Source organism: Pseudonaja textilis, chromosome Z (assembly GCF_049901715.1).
Source record: "Pseudonaja textilis isolate UNSWEBS1 chromosome Z, rPseTex1.2, whole genome shotgun sequence".
Lineage (NCBI taxonomy): Eukaryota > Metazoa > Chordata > Lepidosauria > Squamata > Elapidae > Pseudonaja > Pseudonaja textilis.
Genome location: NC_142008.1, coordinates 109,598,280 through 109,623,118, shown reverse-complemented (window position 1 = coordinate 109,623,118; position 24,839 = coordinate 109,598,280). Strand labels below are relative to the sequence as shown.

Genomic DNA, 24,839 nt, shown 5'->3' with positions numbered 1-24,839 from the left:
TTGTTGACAGGAAGGGTCTTTGGTGCTGTGGTTGTTTTCTTGCAGGTGTTTCATTATCCAAACTGAATAGCACTGATGATGTTACCTACTTTGGGTAATGAAATGTTTGGAAGAAAAGCAATCAAACTCAGAAATTCCAAGGACTTGTCCTCCTAACCTAACTGTTCCAAGCATGAGGAAGTGGTTGAAGGATCCAATCTGGGTTGGTCCCTGGTTTAGTCTTCCAGGCTTTTGGACTTGTGCTGGAACCAATCTTCAGGGAACTACTATTTACCAGAATATGCAGAGAGAAGTTCCCTGAGGTTGGGTTTCAGTATGAGTCCAAAAGCTTGGAAGTCTAGACCTCTGGTACCAGTGACCGTCTTGGATTGGATCTTGCAACATGGGACATGTATATTTGCCTTTAAAAGGAGTAGAAGACCCAATGTGGAATTGTCCATATTGAGTTAAACGTGGTATGGGCTATACTGTGTATGATTTGATAGCTATCAATTTTAAGGTGTTTTTTTAAAAAACAAGCTGGGGTGATAACAGCAGTCTTTTCCACCTTAATTTGGAGCAAAGCTTGATTACCCTGGCTCCATCCGTTGATTTACTCAAGCCTAAATTAATCCATGCTGTTGAAATCTTTTGGCCAGCTCCAGTTCCTATCCTTTCATTGACCCATTCTCTGGATTGGAAGTTCTCAACAAAAGGCATCTTTCCATTCTTAAATCTATCTTGGCTGTTGACTTTTAAGATCAGAAGAGAGATTCGTGATTTCCTTTTCCCATTTCCCGGCATTTGGGAGTTGCAATCACAAGACTACTGTGTGTATTCTGGTATTTCTTTGTTTTTGCAGCATCTGGAACCCATTGAAAGCTTAAGTGGCTGTCCTTATAAGAGTTTTATTCATGATTCAGCACTTCCCCATTGCCTATGTACTTACAGTGCCCAGTTTACGTAATCCAGAAATAAGTCTGAGAAATTATGAGTTAGTGTCATTGTTTCTGGCAAGAGAATGAACATCTTCTCGTATCCTTACAATGAGATTGCATCAACTGCCAGGATTTGACTTCCTGACTTGTGACATTGCTAAGAATGTAACACGTTTCTGGTTAAGTATGGCAACATACATGCTGCTAAGCATGGTTACTCAAGAAGAAGATAACATAAGAACACAAGTAGTGTTCTGTTGGATTGGACTTCTGGCCCATCTAAAGGCAGTCCTTAACTTACAATTATATGTTAGTGATAGGTGAAATTATACCAACATTGAAAAAGTGACTTATGACTGTTTTCACAGTTATGACCATTGCAGCATCCCCATAGTCACATGATCAAAATTCAAAGGTTTGGCCATTGGCATGTATTTATGACAGTTACGGTGTCTCTGGGTTATGAGATCATCTTTTGTGACACCCTGACAAGCAAAGCCAATGGGAAAGTGAGATTCACTTAAAAACTGCGTCCAGAAAGGTCATAAAATGAGGGGAAACGGTCTTGCTTAGCAAGGGAAATTTTGGGCGCCATTGTGGTTATAAATCAAGGATTACTTTTAGCCCTTTCTTCACCAACTACACAAGGAAGCCCTCCAGCATCTCAGTAGGTGGCCTTCAGAGGGCATCTTGCTGTTGTTATGGCTGATAGCAAAGGATTCCCATCCTTATAGGTTGACCTCAGCAGGTTGGGTGATGCCACTGCAACTTACTGCAACTTAGATGCCTACTTAGCATACAGTGTCCGCTCCTTTCCCCTAAACATATGACATACTGATATGTTCCAGGAAGAAATATCCAGCCATATTTAGCCAGAGGGACTTCCACAAAATCTTGCAGCATAGATTCGGTCCCTAATGGAAGGGCTTTTTATTGAGATTCTAGCCAGCTGGCCCTATCTTTCCTAGGGATACTATGAGGTGTGAATGGCTCAAGTACCTCTAAGTTTATATAAACTGGTTAATTCTATCTCCCAGTCCATTCTTAGGTTGTTTAGGCAACAGTGCCGTCAGTGTCTGATTTTGCTATTACAGGGGGTACTTTTGTTAATCGCTGATATCTTGAAGTACAAGAATACCCACAATTGAAATCAGAATTTTTGTTGCTAAAGAAGCGTTCAAAAGTTCAATGAGTCATGCCTTATTTTTCAATCATTTTTCTTGTGATTGTTAAGTGAGTCACTGCAGTTAAATGAATTAAACGTGTATGGAAATTCTCAGTCATCGAGGTCATGTCCCAATGGTGCTTTTCCAAAAGGCAACTGAGCTTTATTTTTTCTTGGACATTTTGCTTCTCATCCAAGAACATCTTGGAGGACAACCAGAACATCTTCAAGAATAAAAAACTGAAGTCCAGTTGCCTTTTGGAAAAAAAAAAAAACCCTTCGGGTTAAGGGAATTAAGGGGTCATTAAGCGAATCTGGCTTTCCCCTCCTTTACTTCACTCACTGGAAGATCCCTGGGAAGTCTGCATATGGTGATCTCATGACCTCAGCTGTCTGAACCGCATGGCCGTTGCCAACTGCCTACATTTTGATTACATGATTATTGTACCCTATGACTATTAAGTGTTGTACCTTATGATTCTTGACTCTTGACAAATGTATCTTTTCTTTTATATACACTGAGAGCATTTGCACCAAAACAAATTCCTTGTGTGTCCAGCCACACTTGGCCAGTAAAGGATTCTATTCTATTCTATTCTATTCTATTCTATTCTACTCTACTCTACTCTACTCTACTCTACTCTACTCTACTCTACTCTACTGTATGAATATGGGGAAGCTGCAACGCCAGTCTTAAGCACAAGGAATGGTTGTAAGTCACTTTTTAAATACTGTTGTGATTTTGGTTGCTAAATTGAAGTTGAAAACTTCCTTTAACCAATCTGCCCTAACATAGGGTTCATCAGATACATTAAAGGTTCAAACCCCAACTCTTAGCCAGCCTAGAGTTTGTGACTGGTTCTAAAACCAGAAGTGATCCATCTGGGGTTAGCATTTTTTTTTAATAAAAATTTTTTATGGCTTTTAAAACAAACATAAACAAACAAAACATAAAAACATCAAGTCATCTTCCATATATATACATACAGTGTGCCGGTTGGTTTACAAATTGTTTTGTGCTTCCATTTCATAGTCTTCAATTATGATTACATTGTATATAATCTTATATTTTCAGTCAAATATTAAATATATTAATATCATTATTAATCAATCATTTGACTATACTTTTATTCATTCATGTTTTACAAAATGATCATACTCTACTTAATTTGTTTTATGACAATTCATATTATCATCCCGAATCTATCCTAGTATCATTTTGTAGATATAATAAGAAAAGAATACATCTTTATATATTTATTGTTTTCTAAAAGTCTACATATTTCATTGCTATTTTTATTGTCTAACCATTGATAGAATAGATCCCAAATTTTATAAAATTGTTTATCATCTTGATCTCTAATTTCAAATGTCAGTCTTCATTTCAGCACATTCCAATATTTTCTTAATGATTTCCTCCTGCAATGGTATTTTCTCATTTTTCCAGTTTTTAGCAAATACAATCCTAGCTGCTGTTAATACATTTACAATCAGTTATTTCAAGTCTTTACTGTATATTTCAGGTAAAATTCCCAATAAAAATATCTCTGGTTTCAAGTCTATATTTTTTTTGGTCCTTTTTTTCTAACCACGTGTGGATTTTAGTCCAGCATTTCTTAGCATCTGCACAAGTCCACCACATATGGTAATATGAGCCAGGTGTCTGATGACATTTCCAACATTTTTCGGATTTATTCTTGAACATTCTAGCTATTCTTGTCGGGGAAAAATGCCACCTGTAAAACATCTTATACAAATTTTCTTTATATGCTGTTGACATTGTCATTTTATAATTTTGAGACCACAATTTTTGCCATTTCTCTAAATCAATCCCATATCCAAAATTCTTCCCCCAAGCAATCATAGTTTCTTTAACTTGTTCTTCTTCTAGTTTAATTTCTAATAAATATCCATACAATTTTTTAATCACCTTTTCATCAGTACCTGTCAAAATCTTATCTAAGTCAGTTTATCATAGAAACCTACTGTTTTAGAATCTTTATCATACCTTGAATGTATTTGCGCATATGAAAACCAATTCATCTTTATACCTTGTTCCTCTAGTTTTTGTATAGATTTAAGTTCACCCTTTTCATTCAATATTTCCCCATATCTAACTGTTTGTTCCTTTTTGTATATTATAGAATAAGAAAATGCTTCAATAGTCGATAGCCATACTGGAATTTTCAAATAACATGATCTTTTAATCTTCTCCCAGTTTAACCACAGAGACTCCTGTATATAATGTCATCTAAAGTATCCCTGTGTTTTAGTTCCTTTATACTATAGAAAAGCATGCCACCCCAACAACAGATCATATCCTTCTAATATCAACAATCTAGTATTTCTTAATGTTATCCATTCCTTAATCTACATCAGATTTGTAGCTTGGTAATACAACTCCCAATTAGGTAAACCAAATCCTCCTCTTATTCTAGCATCTTGTAAAAGTTTTAACTTTATTCTCGCTTTCTTACCTTGCTATATATATTTCAACACAATTTTATTTAAATCTTCAAAGTAGTCTTTTCCAAGCCTAATTGGAATTGTTTGAAACAAATGTAAAATTCTGGGTAATATATTCATCTTGATTGTTGATATTCTCCCTATTAATGACAGTTGTAAATTTTCCCATTTTGCCAAATCTAGTGCTATCTGCTGTTTGTTTGATATAATTATTCTCTTTTAGTGTACTGCAACTTGCCGTCAAGTATATCCCCAAGTACTTGATCTTATTCGTAACCTGAATTTTCAATGTCTGCCAGTTCTTCCTTTTGTCTTGATAGTATATTCTTTGTCAAGATCTTTGTCTTATCTTATCTTTATTTATTTTCAAACCAGCCACCTTTCCATATGTCTCTATCTTTTCTATCAATTTTGATGCTGTTTCTAGTGGGTCTTCTAAGATGAAAACCAGATCATCTGCAAATGCTTGCAACTTAAATTCTTCCTATTTGATTTTCATTCCTTTTATATTCTTTTCATCTCTAATATTTCTGTTTAGTACTTCCAAAGTTAACACAAACAACAAAGGTGATAGTGGGCACCCTTGTCTTGTTCCTTTTCTTAAATCAATAGAGTCTGTCAGTTCTCCCTCTATCATTACCTTTGCCGTTTGCTTATGATATATAGCTTCTATTGCTTGAATAAATTTTCTAGCAAAGCCCATCTGTTCCAGCAGTAATAACATGAATCGCCAATTCACATTATCAAATCCATCTGGGATTAGTATTTTGTCTTCAGTATCTGGGAAGTTTTCCAAGAGAGCTTATGGAGATTCTCAGTCATCCAGGTCATGGTTGCCCCAAAGGTGCTTTTTCGAGAGGCAACCGGACTTCCTTTGTTTTTCCTTGATGATGTTTTCGCTTCTCATCCAAGAAGCTTCTTCAGTTCTACCTAGCTAAATGTCTATGGAGATTCTAGGTCATCCAGATGATGCCTGAAGAAGCTCCTTGGATGAGAAGTGAAATGTCTTCAAGGAATAACAAAGGCAGAGGTGGTATTTAGCAGGTTCTGACCAATTCTGGAAAATTGGTAGTGGAAATTTTGAGTAGTTCGGAGAACCAGCAAATACCATCTCTGACTGGCCCCGACCCCATCTATTCTCTGCCTCCACATTTTAACTTCTAGACCCTCCCTTGGAGATCTACTGAGCATTGGCCTAACCCTGTTGAAACCGAGACATTTTCATACTGCCTGTTTCACAAGAAAGGGTATGACGAATATTTGGATCCAGGATCAAAGCTCTAGTCAGCAAACAGTATCAAATAAAATGCTTGTCCCCTGAACAAGCAGGACTCCTTGTTCTTGTGCAGTTTTTTAAAACAAAGCATTACATTTTCTGAGTGACACACGGTTGTACATACGTGCACTCACAGAAGGCTGTGCTGCAATACAAGTTCCTTCTTTGCAGGCTGGGAACCAATGAGGCATTTTCCTGGCTCACACACTCTTCAGGAGATCAGCCAATCGAGCTAGAGATGTCTCAGCAAACTCTATTCCCTGCCCCCCCTGCCAAGTGTGGAAGGAGATTTTATGATGCAAAATCAGGTGCTCTGCTCTCATTGGTGGTGGTTATTGGTATCTTACATCCTTATATTTTTTTCTTTTCTTATGGTGCCTTATTAGAACCTATACTTTTCTATTTTATGGTGCCCTAAAGCTTCTTCACATCATCAGCCTGGGCACATAATCCTCTCCAAATTCCAGTAATCCAGATTCTTACAGCATCTGGAGGTCAAAAAATGGGGCAACAAATTCACTTAACAACTGTCTTCCTTAGCAAAGGAAATCTTGGGCTCAATTATGATCATAAGTCAAGGATTACCTGAGTTTCATGCCTCTTTAATACCCGATGGATCTCTGGATCCTCTCTTTTCCTTCTCTGTCCTTACTCTTCCATAATTCAGTGGATTGAACCCTGAACCAGTAACAATCTGGATTTTCCTGTCTTGAATAATCTCTGCTGCTGACGGCCATAGATGCCACTGCACACAGAAAGAGGAAGAAAAGATTTGCATAACACGTTTACTGTACTTTGTTTACCAGCATAACATACTCTCTGGATTTGCGCAATAATTTACAGTTACTGATCCAATAACTGAACCTGACATCGCCCCAAGCTGAAAAAAGACAAGTAAAAAGTTTGAAACCAACTCTATTTTTCATGTTATGTGAATACAGGTAATCCTCGACTTACAACCACATTTGAAACTAAAATTTATGTTGGTAAGGGAGACATTTGTTAAGTAAGCCTTGCTACATTTTATGACCTTTCTTTCCACAGTTATTGAGTGACTCATTTGCATTTGTTAAATTAGTAACATAGTTGTTAAGTGAATCTTACTTCCCCGCTGATTTTGCTAGTCAAAAGGTCACAAACCCTGATTACATGACACTGCTACCCTCATAAATATGAACCAGTTGCCAAGCATCTGAATTTTGATCATGGGAATTCTTGCATGGTCATTAAGTGTGAAAAATGGTCATAAGACTTTTTTCAGTGCCGTTCAGTGGTGGGATTCAAAAACTTTTTACTATCAGTTCTGTGGGTGTGGCTTGGTGGGCATGACATGGTATGGCTTGGTGGGCGTGATAGGGGAAGGATACTGCAAAATCCCCATTCCCTCCCCACTCCCTTAACCTGCTTTCCAGCTCCATTCTCCTGTGCAGGGCAACAAAAAAAGACTCTGCCAACCAGCTGGGACTCAATGGGAGGCAGAGAAGAGATGGGGGTGGGGCCAGTCAGAGGTGGTATTTGCTGGTTTTCCTCAAAATTTCTGCTTCCGGTTCTCCAGAACTGGTCAGAACCTGCAGAACCTCTGGTGCCGTTGTAACTTTGAATGGTCATGAAGCAAACTGTTGTAAGTTAAGGAGTATCTGTAGGAGTACTCCTCAAAAGTAAGAGTGCCTAGTTTTTAACTGACTTCATTAAATCAGTCATTCAGCTAATGAGGAATGTAGATTGGACTGGAATAATGTAGGGTTTTCTTAAATTTTATTTTTTGTTTGCAAATATTGGTGGGTAGAGGGCAAACTGTGAGCAAACACAACATAATGTCTGCATCTGTGCAGGAAAGAAACAGAAAGTTTAGTGAGAATCAAGGGAGGTGAATTGATAGGGTTTTTTTTTTCCTTGTCATCTGCTCCCAAATCACACACACAGTTTTTTCCCCTCAGTATCTTAGTGTGCTTATGTTGATAATAATCTTGAAAGTGGCAAAGGTTTGTTGTAAGACTTTATGACTTAGCTTGGGAACGTGACTTTGAGCCGGATGCATTTATCCTGATCTGGCTTCTGCTCTGTTTTCCAATCTCACCCACTTGAAAATGGACTTCTGGACTTCTCCTCCCAGAATTGCCCCAAGACTCCTATCAGCTGTCTCTGGTATTCTATGACTATGACAATGATTTATCACTTATAACTTTTATCACTCATTGTTTATGTACAATGAGAGCTTATGCACTGAAGACAAATTCCTTGTGTGTCCCATCTTTGGCCAATAAAGAAATATAGATTCTATTCCTGTTCTATTCTATTCTATTCTATTCTATTCTATTCTATTCTATTCTATTCTACTCTACTCTACTCTACTCTACTCTATTCTATTCCTGTCCTGTCCTGTCCTGTCCTATCCTATCCTATCCTATCCTATCCTATCCTATCCTATCCTATCCTATCCTATCCTATCCTATCCCATCCCATCCCATCCCACCCCATCCCATCCCATCCCATCCCATCCCATTCCTATTCCATTCCATTCCATTCTTGTTCTGTTCTTGTTCTGTTCTTGCTCCTCTTCTCTTCTCTTCTCTTCTCTTCTCTTCTCTTCTCTTCTCTTCTCTTCTCTTCTCTTCTCTTTTCTCTTCCCTTCCCTTCCCATTACCATACCATACCATACCATACCATTCCATTCCTATTCCTATTCCTATTCTATTCTATTCTATTCTATTCTATTCTATTCTATTCTATTCTATTCTATTCCTATTCCTTTCATTCCTATTCCTATTCCTATTCCTATTCCTATTCCCAATTCTATTCCCAATTCTATTCCTATGCTATTCCTATTCTATTCTGTCAGGGAATGCACAGCAGGTGTCCAAATGAAGTCAGAAAACCTGGCATGAATTTGCACAATCCCTCTGCTCCAGCTACTACATTTAAATATTGTATTGTATTATTCAGGGGATTATTCAGAATTCCCCAGTCAACGGTGCATTGCAGGGGCAACTGCTCTAGAGAGCACCAGCTTGGAAAAGGCAGGTTTAATAAAACATGCTGTTACTCATCCTGGGCCAAAGAAGCTGTAGGTGCAAGATAACATCCAATGGAGTGATATAGCTTTTGCCCAACACAGAATCCTTTATTTGGTCCTTGATTTATGACTACAATTAAGCCCAAAAGTTAAACAAATTTTCAGCGAGTTTTGCCCCATTTTACAGTTGTTAAACAAATCACTGCAGTTGTTAAGCTAGCATCATGATGGTTCCGTGAATCTAGATTCCCCAATGACTTTGCTTGCCAGAAGAAGGTCCTAAAAAGCTACCCCTTGACACTGCAACTGTCATAAATAAAAGCCAGCGGCCAAACATCCACATTTTGATTGTGTGGCCATTGAGGTGCTACAAAGGGGTAAAAAATGGCCATTGTAACTTCAAATGATCCCTAAACGAATGGTTGTAAGTTGAGCACTACCTGTATCTGCCTGCCAGTCTTGTGAGGTAGTCCAGACAAGCACACCCAGAAGTACAAACCCGTAACTTTACTCTAAGGTTGCATTAACAGGATCTTGTAACTTTGCCCCCTCCACATAACACATTCCAAGAAATTAGGAAGCTAGCCACTTCTGGAAGTTTCCCATCTCCCCATTCCTTCCCTGGGCCATGTTACCTTATCTGCCTCTTATCTGACTACTGTCTAATCTGCAGCTCTTCCTTCTGTCTCCAAGGTCATTCCCAGGTAACATTATATCACCTACTCAGTCTCTCCCCTATTCCCCAATATGTACCCACCACTATTCCCAAATATGTACCCACAAGGCTATAGGGAAGTGATCCAGATTTATTATGCATCAATGAGCTGGAAAAACTACCTCTCCAATTCATGTTACAATTTCTTTTCTCCTAACACTCACTTTAAAGCTGTGAGTTACGCCAAGTTGCATTCAGCAAAGTGCTGCAGGAAATGAGATCAAAAAATGGCTGGTGAATTTAGGTGTGTTTACTATCTGTTTCTGCTTTGTGCCTGAGTCCTGGAAGTGGCGTATGGGTGTTAAGAAAGAACATCAATGGGAAAAATTCCTGTGTCATTATTTTTGAATGACCTTCAATCAGTTTAGCATTCTCATGATGTTACAAGGAAGAAACCTCATGATCCTTACAAGGAAGTGTGCTCCCAAAGTACATGAGCAAAAAAAAACAAAAAACCCGTAACCGTGCAGCATTGATCATTCAGAGTGCAGGGTGAAATAGATGGTTGCAGTGCGAATATTGTTTTTAATTGCTTTTGTGTTAGGTGTTTACAGTAGATTTTATTATATGCTGCCCTTAGTCACGTTAGGAGATGATATACAGCTAGTCCTCAACTTACAACCACAATTGAGTCCAAAATGTTTGTTGCTAAGTGAGATATGTTAAGTAAATTTTGCCCTATTTTATGACCTTTCTTGCTATAGTTGTTAAGTGAATCACTGCAGTTGATAAGTTAGTAACTGGGTTGTTCAGTGAATCTGGCTTCCTCCTCAACTTTGCTTCTCAGAAGGTTGCAAAAGGGGGGAAAAAATCACATGACTTTGGGACATAGCAGTGGTCATAAGTATGAACCCAGTTGCCAAGCAACCAAATGGTGATCATGGGGAATGGAAAGGAGCTGTAATTCTCCTTCCCTCTTCCCCCACCCTCCCCCGGCTCCCCACTGCTTGATGTATCAAGGTCACCCAGCTGGGAGAAAAAGGCAGCTGCATACCAAACTAAACCATTCTCAAAACATCTTGCTTGAATTTGATTGGTTGGAGTGGGGCAGTATTGGGAGGGAAAAGTTGAAGTTAGGGATTTGGGCGCACGATTCTCATGTCTGCCTTTGCATCACTGCAAGGTACTTGACTTCTAATAAAACTATGCCTTTCTTAACAAATAGAGGCAAGGATCATTTCTATTTCGAGGTTTAAGTTGCAGCAGGTCTGCCCTAGTCCTTGACTTATGACCAGAAATGGTTTAAAATTACAAGAGCACTGAGAAAAGTGATTTATGACCGGTCCTAGCACTTAGAGCTACCACAGCAATTTTGTCACGTGGTTGAAAAAAAGGAGGTATATGGCAACCGGCATGTATTTATGATGGTTTCAGCATCCCAGGATCATTTGATTGCCTTTTGTGACTTTCCCAGCTGGCTTCAGACAAGTAAAGTCAAAGGAGGGAAGCTGGATTTGCTTAACAACTGCAAGATTCACTTAGCGAATATGGCAAAAAGGTAGTAAAATTGGTCGTGACTTACTTAACAACTGCTTTGCTTAGCAGCAGAAATTCTGGCCCCAAATGTGGTTGTATGTCAAGAACTACCTGTATCCCTTCTCTGTTTGGAATAATATTACCCCAGATAACAATGTCACTCCTCCCCCCCGATTAATGTTCTAGGAATCTTAAAATGTGTTCCCCGAGAGAGGGGTGGGGTGCCTGTTAAGCTTTGTTGATTGTGTGTGTTTTTTTTTAATATGGGTGTGGTTGTCCAGTTGCATAATGTTTCTTATTAACTGTTTCTTAGTGTAAGCCACATGGAACTATTCTGCAATCAGCCAGCTTCTAAATATAATAAATAATAATAATACGGTAGTGATAACAGCAATAGCTGCTTCCTTTTTTCATGTTTAGTTTAAGAGTGCCGAAGAATGCAGAAATAGACTGCATTTCCCTCTGCAAGTCCTTCTATATGTGTGTGTGTGTGATTGTGTTTGTGGGTTTACGTAAAAGATAAGCAAAAGTGCATCTGAACGAGGCAGAGAACCACCACCCCACTCCTAATGATTATTGTGATTTTAAAGGCATGGAATACAGGTAATCCTTAACTTACAAACCTTAGTGGCTTTTCAAAATTACAGTGGCACTGAAAAAAAGTGCCACTGTGATTCCCTTACACTGTTTTTCACATGTATAACTGTTGCAGCATCCCCAGGATTCATAAGATCAATATTTGGACCTTTGGCAGCTGGCATATATTTGTGACGCTGGCCGCGTGTCCCAGGGCTGTGTGATTTCCTTTTGCAACCTTCTGACGAGCAAAGTCAATGGAGAAACCAGATTCACATAACAACCGTGTTACTAATTTAACAGCTGCAAGGATTCGCTTAACAACTGTGGCTAGAAAAATTGCAAAATGGGGCAACAGTCCCTTAACAACTGTCTCACTTGGACCCAATTGTGGTCGTAAATAGAGGACCAACTGTATTGCTTGCATGAATTGTAAAGGGAGAAATGAAATTGCACCTGTGATTTCCATCCTCAGAAAAACAGTTCCTTGCAGGAGGCAACAGCTAAGTCGGTGAGCTCCTAAAACCCTCAAAAATTCAGTTCGAAAACTTACCACTTGCTCAGCTCTGGCATAAAATAAAAGCCATTTATGAACAGTTCTGCCCCCCCTTTGCTTTTTTTGGAGCAGTCAAGATCTTTTTTCTAGGAAGATGAAAAGGTGATAAATTTAAATGCCTGATTTAAGCACTGCATTTCCTTTTGATTCATTTCTTTCCAGGTGCATGGGGTGCACATGTTCTCTTCATTTTGCAATGCCAATTTTCTTTTGGTTCATTACTTTGGCATGCTGCACATGGCACAGGGTAATTGTGGGGTGTGTACAATAGATTTGGACAAAGCCTAATTTCAGTTTCTTCCTGTTTGGATAAGCCTATCACATGAAGTACCTCCTGGCGTTGGCTGGCGTTGGCCACCAGTTGTGCCCTACTGTGTATTCTAGGGGTAGACGTGGGCAGGGATACTGTGTAGATGCGCCTGTTTCTGCACATGAAAAGGGTGCGTCTCTTTACACCATAGGCTCATTCCACATTCCTTTGGTGGCACACTATGTTGTCGGCTGCGTTCCATTTCTGATTTCCCAGAAACATGACTCCGTTTCCAAAGAGAGCAGGGAGATTATCAAAAACCCTACTTTTTCAGGATCTGGTTGAACTTGAAAAGGTAAGCAGGATATGAAGTGCTTAATCCTTGGATGGAAGACCACCAGGAAATCTGAAGAGGAGAAGATCGAGAAAAGAGTCCAGTTGAACTAACAGCAGAGCACTTTCATTCTGCTACCAATATATATATATATATATTACAGTAAATACACATTTAAAACAATATTTCTCAAGCATGGCATGGACTCCTAGAATTCCCCAGCCAGCTCTTAAAAAGTTGAGAAACACTGATCTTAAAAAATCAGGAGAAATTTGGCCCAAAGATTTTATTTACCCACAAAAAAAAACCCAAATGAGCTTCTCCTTTACCTCTCTGGTCTAAATTGGTCAGTGCCACTTCTCCTGATTTGAGATTTGGGGTCCAATTGATGTTTCCAATATTAGGGGCTCCCATGGACCACCTGGAATTTGGGCTTAGCAAAATGGTGATGGTGACAAACATGGTAAGCTTTTTTGACTGGGGCATTCAAGCATTCCTTCACTGGAAAGTGTGTGTATGTGTTGGAAAAATACATGAACTTTGTCTATCAAGCCAGTTCACCCAGTGGAAATTTTTGAAAGCATAAATACTGTGTTTGTGCATATGTTTTATGTGTTTGTGTGTGTGTTTGTGTTTATGAATATAGATATATTAAATTAAAGAAAAGGATTTTTCACACAATTAAAAGGCTACAAAAGCATAAAAAGAAAAATGGGGGGGCGGAAAGATATGAAAAAGTGACATTAAAAAAACAAAGACAAGAAAAAGCTAAGAAAATATATATATATACATATCTAAAGATAAAAATAAAGAAGCGATTTCTAATCTTCTTTGCAGCAGGAAGAAGCATAATGATTGTCATTTTCCTAAATTACATTCCAAGGTTCCCTTCTTCCCATAAACAACACATTATAATCAGTAAATCTCCAAATCACCACTTTATTTCTGCCAGCTTCAGCAAAAAAAAAAAAAAAAAGCCCATAAAGGTTTTTTCAGTCTTTTATAAAAATACAATTGCTATTCCCTCCTTAATCAAATTGGTCACCTCTGCTATTTCTGCAAACTCAGCCACCTTCACTACCTAGTCTTCCATTGTGGTTATTTCTATATTCTTCCATCTTTGTGCATACAAATAAACTCCCTGCAATTACCGCGTATAAAATCAATTGTGCAGGAGTCTTTTCTAGAACTTTTCTTTAGCTTCATGGATTGAAATGGCCCAGGAAGAAATGCAAAGGGTGCAGAAAAAGGAGAGAGAGAAAGAGAGGGAGGATGGGAGAGAGAGAGAGAGAGAAAGAGAGAAGAGGATGATCCGTGTTAAAAGGAGCTTCTTGAGTTATGGAAAAAATTGCAATTTGGATTGTATATTTGGAAGGAGAATTTTTTATTTAAAGAAGTACTAAAGGAGCAAATAAAAAGTCTTCTTTCTTTGAATACTGGATCAACTACGAATCACTAGCTTGTAATATAGGAAAGATTTGCTTCAGATCTTTCTCCTTTCTCCATTACTTTTAAGTTCAGCAGTCCGTTTGGAACGTTCTCCCTTTCTCAGCGTAGTCTAGCTTACCAGGAAGTTATGAGAGTTCAAATGTTTACAAGTGTAGGCCTCGACTTATGACCATAAGGGGGATTGTAAAAATCATTATTAAGGAATGTGGTTGTTAAATGAAGTGTCAGGTGACCGTACCCGATTTTACTGTTGTTATTTTTTTGTGTGGCAGTCATTAAGTGAGACATCACGTGACACTGAGCTGTAACTTTTCCTGCTGGCTTTCAAGTTGTTGCATGCTTGGGTGTGAAGGTCACAAGTGGCGATCTTGTGTTTGCAATGCACAATGGTTGCCGAGTGTCACGTGACACACAACCCCCTGAGGGATGTTACAACAGTGAAAGCATGAAAATTGGCCTTAAGTCATATATCACAGTGCTGTCGTACCGTTGAATGCTTGCTAAACCAAATGGTTGTAAGCTGAGGACTGTTTGTATTCTGAATGCAAGTAGTGCTTGACTTACAACCATTTGTTTAGTGACCATTTGAAATTACAATGGCATTGAAAAAAGTGACTTAGGACCATATTTCACACTTAAGACTGTTGAAAGCAGGGGTGGACTGCTACTGTTCGCCTCAGTTTGACCGAACTAGTACTGAACCGGTACCAGTTCGCCTTGCTTGAACTGAGGCAAACCAGTACTGAACCAGTAGCTAATTTTATGGCCGGTTCAGCAAACCAGCAAGTCTCACCCCGGCTGGCTCTGCCCACTCCACACAGGAGTCCCCATTTTGGATCCCAGGTAAGTATAGGGCCCACATGGAGGCTCGGGGAGAGCGAAAAATAGGTCTCCCGGAGGTTCCAGAGGGCTGGAAACAGGGAGGCTGATGAGTTTTTAGGAATGGAGATCTTGTGTCAATTCAGAAAGACTGGGCCAATCAAACGCCTTCAGCCACAGAAGGCTGGAGCTGATGGGATTAAGAATTTATATCCCCAGCCCAAATTCTAAGGACAGGATATGATCTTTAGGACATAATAGGATTAACCCACCACCGCTGAAATAGTAAAAGACATAAGGCTCACTTCCTTGCACAAACCCTTGAAGCATCTCAATCACCAAATCCCAGAACCCTATAAACATCTATCCTCTCATTCAGCCATTTTTGTCAGCCACCCCAGAAACATTTCTGCTGTCGCTGAAGTTTCTAGAAACCAAATTGACAGAGACCTTCTTTCCTTGTAGCCAGACTCCATTTTATTTCCACCATCTTTCTCCCTGTCTTGGAACCAGACTGGATTTTTCTCCCTACAATGGGGTGGAACTCACTTAACAACTGTCTCGCTTAGCAGCAGAAATTTTGGGCTCAGTGGTGGCTGAGGACTACCTCTAGTCACCAAGGCCTTTGTGAAGTCTGGAACGAACACGTAGAATATGAACATAATGAAAATATTAGAAATCTTTATGGGTTGTATTACTAATATACTGTATATGAATTGAGTTATCCTAATGTGTCATTGTGGGAGAAACAACTGAAAGACTTAATGTGGCTTTTTTTTCTCATCTCACATAATATTTGGACAGCTGAGTTATTCCTTTCCTTCCTTTCCCATATCTGGTTGGTTCGATTGCCTGCCACTTCCCCTGTCCTGCCTGTTCAAAAACAGTTTATTTTAGTGTGGTTTCTTTGGAATTCAAATTAAATACCCTTCATTAGAGTTTTGTGTGCATATTTCCTGCCATCTACTGGTGAAACCCCAGTCCTGCAGGTAAGTTTATCTAATCTCATCTCAATATTTTCTTGTTTCAGATACACCTATGAGGATTATCAGCGGACAGCAGAATGGCTCCTCAGTAAAACCAAACATCGACCTCGAGTGGCTATCATCTGTGGCTCAGGACTTGGAGGGCTGGCTGACCTCCTGAAGGACCAAGTCGTGTTTGAATATGCGAAGATACCCAACTTCCCCCAAAGCACAGGTAATGGGAGATGCTCAGGGAGTATAATTTTCATGCAGAACACCAGGTGACACCATAAACCAACAGGATATAGAGAAGTTGCAATGCAACAAAATTGCGGGGGGGCTCCGCAAAGTATTTAACAGTTTTCCTTGCCTTATTAAAGTTGTAGGCCATGCTGGGAAGCTGGTGTTCGGAAACTTGCATGGAACGCCAACTGTGGTGATGCAAGGCCGCTTCCATATGTATGAAGGCTACCCACTGTGGAAGGTGAGTTGCTCCACTCCATTTCAGAATGTAAGATATTGATCCAATTGTAATTTGAGAAACTGTGGAAAACCAATGAATTATAATAAGAGGTCCAAGTGTCTCTGAGCCCACTCAAAGATACATTTCAGCACTATTGGTCCAATTTTTAAAAAAAAAATACAAAAGGAAGTCTCCAGAGTGAACTTTCAGCTAATTGTCAGGATTCCAGCAATCGCTCTAATTAAATCATGATCCTCGAGCCAAACTTCAAAAAACTTCAAACGATTTATTAGAGGCGACTGGCACTGCCCTGTATGAAGCCAACTCTGACATACATAATTTATAGTCACCTGTGGCTGTGTTCCTCCCCTCCCTCCGGGTGTCTCATAAACCAGATTCTCCAATTGAACATGTTCACGGGCTGGGTGTCATCATTCATGTTCTCCAGTTAAATATATCTGTGGTCAAAACTCTGGTATTTTAGTTACAATCTTTTAAAGGTAAGAGTTGGAATGTATTTCCACTTTCAAACTGCTGTACTGCTCTTCCAAATTTCCTTCCCCCCATTTTTTATGGCAACTACTAAAACAGGCATAGGAATGTTTTATAAGTTGACACTAATCTTCTTCAAAGACATTTACCTTGTAATAAATGGTTTCTTTGCTTCCTCCATCTACTTCGCTTTCCTTGGAACTCCACAAAAAACATACAGATTCTGAAGCAGATTCCTGAGGATATTTGCAAATTTAAAATCTTTACTCACATCATCAACGTTCTGTTTCTAATGGTATCATATGCTGTGAGATCTACGAATATAATCCCTGTTACATTGCCCTGAAGAGCTGTATCTCAGTGGTCGGGAAAGGACAAAGACAGATTCCCGAATTTTTGAAAGCAGAAAATTTAGGTCAGGGGTGTCAAACTGGATTTCTTTGAGGGCTGTTTTCAGTCTGGACAGCCTCCTGCAGCACCCTGCTGGAGAAAACAGGGCATTGGGAGGGGTGCATGCTCCCCCCGGTACCATTTTGGCCTGGACAGTCTCCTGCAGCATCCTGCTAGCCAAAATGGGGTGCGGGGGGGGGGGCTCAGGTGCATCCCCTGCGCCCTGTTTTGGCTCACAAAGTGCTGCAAGAGCCTCTCCAGGCCGAAAATGGGGCATGGGAGCCCCCAAGCGTGCCCTCCCGTTGCCCTATTTTTGCTAGCAGAGACACTACAGGCCAGTCCTTTGCAACAGCCAGCCCCATGGGCCTGATCTAAATAGCCTGCGGGCCGGATCCAGCTTGTGGGCCTTGAGTTCGGCACCCCAGATTTAGGTGGTGAATCCAAGTGGTCTTTCTTAGTTAAGTGTTTAGACACTGTTCTCCTTCAAAAGACGCTACGGACGATTGCAGGCAAATTCGGACAGATGGATTCTTTGCTTAGAACATGTCAGAAAACTGGGATGCGCTTCCAGTAATCCTGCTCTCACTCCATGCCACGAGGCCCTTCAGGATCTTTCCTTTGTTTTCTCCTTCTAGGTGACCTTCCCAGTCCGGATCTTCCATCTGCTTGGCGTTGAAACCCTGATTGTTACCAATGCTGCTGGGGGGCTCAATCCTGCCTTCAAAGTGGGGGACATCATGGTGATCCAGGACCACATCAACATGCCTGGGTTTTCTGGGCAGAACCCTTTGATAGGACCGAATGATGAAAGGTAATGTGAACTTTTCACCCTTCTTGTGTTTTCTTTCTTTCTTGCTCAATGGAAAAAACAGTTTCTTTACGGCTCTCAAGTGACAGCTTCCAAAATAGATTTGCAATTGGACTACAGATAGTTCTTGACTTACATCGACAGTTGGGACCAGAACTTCTGTCGCTGTAGTGGAATGTATCCTGGAATCCCAGGAGGGAATGGACGACTTCCAAGCAGGCAATGAGACAGTGGAGGTTGAAATGTCTAATAGGCAGGAAGAGGGCTAAAGACGGACCCTTCCTAGCAGTTCGCATAATATATCTATAAAGATAATCCTTGATTTTTCAACCATTCACTTACCAAAGTTACAAGAGCATTGAAAGAGTGATTTACTACTATTTTTCACACTTACAAACATTGCAGCATTCCCATGGTCACATGGTCATCATGACCACATCATGGTCATCAAAATTTGGATGTTTGGCAACTTCCAGATATTTATAATGGTTGTAGTGCCCCAGGGTCATGAGCTCACTTTTTGTGACCTTCTGACAAGCAACGTTAGCAGGGAAGCCAGATAGCAATACTTATATACCACTTTGAAGTGCATCAGAGCCCTCTAAGAGGTTTACAAAGTCAGCGTGTTGTCCTCAACAATCTGGGTCCTCGTTTTATTGACCTCTAAATGGAAAGAGCTAGTCCTAATTTTCTTTTATCAGTTTTGTCATAGCTTCAAACAGTTGTTAAATGAATCATCTACCTTCAAGCTCAGCTTACAGCATTAGGGCCAAGACAAGGAAACTTGTATTCAGTTCAGTGAGTGTCTCCCCAACGTTTTATGAATGTGTGATGACCCGGGGCATGACACGAAGGCAACAAAGTCAGAGAATCAGTAGGAGTCCCTTTATTAGCTCCAACTTTGCCCCCGATGTCCTGGTTACCTTCTGGGCTGGAGAAAAACTCTCTCAGGAATAGCCTTTGGCTGCAGAGAATCAAGTCCAAAACGTGGTCAACAAAAACTATAAGTCCAATCAAGGCAAGATGAGGTAATTAGTCCGGCAGGGCAAGAAAAGGAATTCCAGACATGAAGAAACGGCAGTAATTCAATACAGATGGGAGGATGCCAGGAACACAGATAACCAAAGTCAACACAAGATAAACTCACGTTTGTTCCCAGCAGACGCGACACTCAGCTTGCATCTCTTTTAAACGCTCATTCCCAGGTGTGACTAATGAAGGGAACCAGGGCTCTTTCCTCCCCTGTAAGCTACACCAGCCACGTTGCTCTCTTCTCTGTTCCTCCCTGCGTGCCCTTGGATGAAGAGGGAGTGGGCCTGGGTCTTTCTCTGAACTCCCTTTCGTTCTGCCTCTCCCCTGTTCTGCCCAGCTGGACTTTGCCCTTTCCCAGTTTCTTCCACAGCCAACAGAGCCATACTCCTTGTCATGCTCCTGTTACAATCTGACTCTGAAGGTAAGGAGGAACAGCCAACAGGGAGTGGGAGTGTGGCTCCAGAGGTTGTGGAGGAGGCTGGGGAAGGGTACAGGCCGTCTGGGCATTCAGCGGAAGAACCAGGCCCATCCCCTCTTCATCCTAGGGCACACAGGGAGAGGTGGGTAAGGGAAAAATGTGAATGGCGTGGTCTACGGGGGAGAAAAGGGCCTTGATCCCCTTCATGGGTTGCAGTTGTGAGGACTATTTAAAAGGACAAACTACGCATGGGCCAGTGCTGGAAGCAAAGCATGAAAATATTTCTAGTCTGTCAGTTCTTATCTGAGTTCTGGCGTCCTTCCCAGTGTAGTATTTTGATATCTGTGGAGGTCTTCAAGCCCTTATCCTGCCTTATCTCATTAATTCTTCAGTGGGTTTTGTGTTGTTTTTTTTCCTATTTATGATTTATATAGTATGTATTTTGAGTTTGAACGGAAGTTCTTCCTTTTCACAACTGTTTGTGGGGGAGTTTTTTCTCCAGTCAATGATTATTGGAGCTTTGAAACTAAGTTGAAGGAATTAAAGGGACTTCACCTGTTTTTGTGACTGTGTTGCCTTTGTATCCCACCTTGGGTCATCACACTACCGCTTCCTGTCAGCTGTTCATCTTCCTCCTCGGATTCAGACTCCCAACAGGGGCATGACAGAATGTTTCTGATTTAAACAGAACGATGGGCTGCTTTTCAGATGCAAATAAAGGAACGCAATCCCATTGACTCATTTTTTTTGGCGTTGATTTCCGCAGGTTCGGCGTCCGCTTTCCAGCCATGTCGGATGCCTACAATGAAGACTTGAGAAAACTGGCTGTCACGGTGGCTTCTGAAATTGGATGTTCCAGCTACATGAGAGAAGGGGTCTACTGTGCCCTGGGAGGCCCCAACTATGAGACCATCGCTGAATGCCGCTTCCTGCAGAGACTGGGTGTCGATGCTGTTGGTTAGTCAAGGACAGGGATAAGGGGAAATGTTCCTCCTGGGGCATAGATAAAACCAAGTCTTCCTCCCTGGCCTGATTATTATTTTTTTAGGCAAAAGTACAGCCAGTCCTCAACCACAGCTGAGCCCAAAATTTATGTTGCTAAGCGACATGATTTTTAAATGAGTTTTGCCCCATTTTATGACTTTCCTTGCCACTGCTGTGAAACGCAATTGTTAAGTCAGTCACACAGTTGTTCAGCGAATCTGGCTTCCCCATTGGCTTTGCTTGTCAGAAGGTCGCAGATAAGGGGATCTGATAACCCCAGGGCACTGCTGCAATCGCCATAAATATTCAGTTGCCAAGCGCCTGAGTTTTGATCATGTGACTCTGGGGATCCTGCAATGGTCGTGTGAAAAACGATCATAAGTTACTTTTTTCAGTGCCGTTGTTAACTTCGAACGGTCACTAAATGAATGGTTGCAAATGAGGACTATCTGTAAGAAAACAATAAAGGTAGGATCTAAATCAAATGATAGGATACGATAGAAAGTGGAATGGAATGAATTGGAATAGAATAGAATAGAATAGAATAGAATAGAATAGAATAGAATAGAATAGAATAGAATAGAATAGAATAGAATAACAGAGTTGGAAAGAACCTTGGAGGTCTTCTAGTCCAGGGGTCTCCAACCTTGGCAACTTTAAGACTTGTGGACTTCAACTCCTAGAATTCCTGAGCTAACATGACTGGCTGAGGAACTCTGGGAATTGAAGTCCACAAGTTGCCAAGGTTGGAGACCCCTGTTCTAGTCCAACCCCCTGCTGAGGTAGGAAACCTTATACCATTTCAAACAAATGGTTATCCAATCTCTTCTTAAAAACTTCCGGTTTTGGAGCACCCAGAACTTCTGAAGGCAAATTGTTCTATCAATTAATTGTGAGGTAATTTCTCCTCAGTTCTAGGTTGCTTCTCTCCTAGGTTAGTTTTTCCATGGAGAATATTATCTTCCTCTTCCTCCTCCTCCAGTTTGGTGGCGTGTTAAGAGAGCTGTGTCCCTGTCCTTCCCGATGCTCTTCCTGAACCCGTTCTTCTAATGCTTTCCCTCTTTCCTTCCCCCTTTCAGGCATGAGCACGGTCCCCGAGGTCATTGTGGCTCGTCACTGCGGCCTCCGAGTTTTTGGCTTCTCCCTCATCACCAACAAAGCCATTCTGGATTATGACACCAAAGAGAAGGCCAACCATGAGGAAGTCTTGGAAGCCAGCCGCCAGAGCGCCCGTACCCTTGAGAAGCTGGTTTCCATGATGGTGCAGCGCATCGAACACAACAACAACCTTGCCTAGGGCCCATCCAGCTCACAGTCCTCCTCGTTACTTTGGGCAAGGAGAGAATATGCTTCTTTTTATTCAATCCTACTGCTAAGATTCCTACTCTGGGATGGTACAGACATTTTAGGAGTTGCCGAGAGTTGGAATTAACCTTTTTCTAATCTTGCCACTGTCCGCCTCTGACCAAAAAGTCTATTATTGTCTGCCTGTTTTTGTCTTTTGGTGTGTTGCTTCTGCATGTGGGTAGTTTGAATCCCTTCCATCTCATCTGTTCTCTGTCAGAAAACCAGTCCTCCAGAAAACCTCTTGAGGGAGCAGACCACACAGTCACCTCATGTGGGCTTGTTTTACTTTAAAATGGGGAATGTGTGAGGAATCTAGAAGTCCTTTTCTCATTTCATAATAGCCGTTCTCTCATCAGGAACCTAGCAAGAACTGGCTGCTTGTTTTTTAAGGTGCCATTTTGTTTTTGGTTACAGCTTTGGGTTCAGTTTTCTGAATCCTAAGATTGTTGAAGGCGAGTAAAGATCACCAAATTCAGTTTGTTATATGTTTGGGTCTTCTCCTGTGCATGGGCATTTTGAACATAAAGTCTTAACTGTTATGCAATAACTTGTTCTGGCCTCTCATGTTTCCAATACTTGAAATGTAATTCATGGCTTCTTGCAAGTTTCCTTTGGTCCTTGAGGTTATCTGTTGAATCTGCATATTAATGTCTTGGATTAACTTATTTCCAACCGCGCTTGTGCTCCAAAGAAGCTACTGAATTGCTCAGAATTTGAACCCACCATCTTCAGGCAATAAGCCGGCGAGATCATGTATTCAGAAAATGTAGATGACAGGGATAAGTGAATGTCAGGATCTATGTCAAATTTAACCCATCTGGATGCACCTCCCTATCGACTAAAATAAAAGACCCTCCTCCATATAAAAATCAAGTGCATTCTGTTTAGGTTAGAACTCTGAATTGCTAAGCATCCTCTGTGGGGGAATCTGTTTATTTTTTTCTTCAGAGATGTCTAACCCTAAATTTGAATCTCTTTGCTAAGGATCTGTGGAGATTCTCAATTATCCAGGTGATAAGGTGCTTTTTCAAAAGGCAATGGACTTTGTTTTTCCTTGAAGAGGTTTTGCTTTTCATCCAAGAAGCTTCTTCATGTTCTTGGATGAGAAGCAAAAACGTCTTCAAGGAAAAACAGCCCAGTTGCCTCTTGAAAAAACATGTTTGGGGTTCTTTTGTAAGGCAAAATCAGTAAGAAGTAGACAAAGGCCCTACCTAGTTGTGTCTCACTGTCTTTTATGACCACAGTCACATGTTCTGTTTTAAGGAAAAGTAGGCATTCTTGTGTGTTCTTCTCTCTTAATTTCCCTTAGTTTTCAGATCTACCAGGTTCTCAATCAAGTGACAGGAGGGGAGTTAAGCATGGATTTCCAGTTCTCCTCTAACAAGCAATATGATTGGACCATTCAACTTGCTGGTCCACAGAGAAGCAGTCAATGCATATTTTTTGCAAGCAGCTAATAGTCTGGAGAATCCCAAATTCGTTAGTGAGCATGTTCAGCTCTATACAGAGATTCATTTGCACCTAGCTACTTTCAGGTCAGGTAGGGGAGTTCATCTCCTGTCCTCTGCCTATTTCTGGGAAAGGGGAATTCTCTAATTTGTTACTGCTTTTAATCATATCTTCTTAGCCTAATAATTCTGCCGGTCTTCAGGGGAAGAGGAAGCAAATGATGGTGCATAGTGATGATGTCATCAGCCACATCATTTTGACATCATTGTGGCTTGTTTCAAACGTTGGCGCTGCTCACAGTTCTTGTTTGGAGCTTGTAGTGCAGGGCTGTCAAATTTGTGACCTGCGGGCTGGGTGTGTCATGTGCTGGCCATGCCCCCACCCGGTTTAGTGAAGGGGAAAAAAGTCCCAATATGTCACGTGGTGATGCCATGAGTTTGATACCCCTTGTCCTAGTGAGTCACCTTATGAATCTTTGTCTGAAGGAGTATGTCTACAGGTTTGGTGGAAATGTCTTCTTCTAATGTGGTCCCTAGGACTCAGCAGCTTTTTCTGATTCAAGAAGTTGTTTCTGTGGGAGGGGCCAATTACTTTCCTAAATTTGTTGCGTTCTGGGATGAAGACACACTCATTAGGGACAGAGATGTTGGACAGGAGATCGACTGATGTGAAAGTTTATGGCTCAGATTTTGGCAAAGGCAGATATGAAACAGTGTATGGAATAAACCAATTGTGGAATAATTCTTGTGTGTTCTCATTCTGTCAGGTGGAATTTTTTGCAAGAGAGAGGTTAATTGTAGCTTCAGCTCTGCACATGCAATTTCCCTTTGAGGCACAGTGGCCAAGTCCAGCTGAAAAGCTTGGCTTAAAAGAGACCTTCCTGAAATCCAGACCCCCATATAGTCTTTTAACCTTTTCTGTTGCATAAAGGTACTATTCCAAAATGCAATTTTGATTTCTGCTTGCAAATCCTCTTTCTCCCCTCTTCACCTTTCTGAATTCCTCTTTCCTTTTTCTCTTCTTTCACCCTGGACTCATAAACAAGCTCTTGCCATCTTTCAACTCACGTTGAGGAATCAAAGCAGACCGAAAGGAAATTGACAACGAATGCTGGCTTACTAAGCTTGAATGTTTTCAAATTAGACCTTATGAATATATTTTTTTAGAGCGTCCACAATCTGCACTTTTTATTTTATTTAAACTACTGTAATGGAGCCCCCCTTTTATTAATTATAATGTAACTAAATAATAAAGTTAAGTTGGAATGAGAAGACGATTGTCGTTTTTATCAATCATTTTTGGTACAATGGCGAAGAAAGAGAGAAAGCAGTTGTGAGATTATTCAGAGCAATTTCTTTCCCAAGTTTCCAAATACTTCAAATACTTGGAGTAGTGCATCCAGTTTTTGTCACCATGATGTAGCAAAGATGTTGAGAGTCTAGAAAGAGTGCAGAGAAGAACAACAAAGATGATTAGAGG

General features: G+C 40.7%; 1 protein-coding gene across 1 annotated transcript in view; it reads left to right on the top strand.

Moving 5' to 3' along the window:
* Positions 1-24,631, top strand: part of PNP (purine nucleoside phosphorylase) — a 30,176-nt gene extending 5,545 nt beyond the window's left edge. The window contains exons 2-6 of the mRNA XM_026720619.2: positions 16,043-16,212; positions 16,358-16,461; positions 17,958-18,133; positions 20,347-20,537; positions 21,644-24,631. Coding sequence (XP_026576404.1) covers positions 16,043-16,212; positions 16,358-16,461; positions 17,958-18,133; positions 20,347-20,537; positions 21,644-21,861 — 859 coding nt within the window. The 3' untranslated portion in view covers positions 21,862-24,631. The remainder of the gene's footprint in view (positions 1-16,042; positions 16,213-16,357; positions 16,462-17,957; positions 18,134-20,346; positions 20,538-21,643) is intronic.
* The last annotated feature ends 208 nt before the right edge of the window (positions 24,632-24,839 follow it).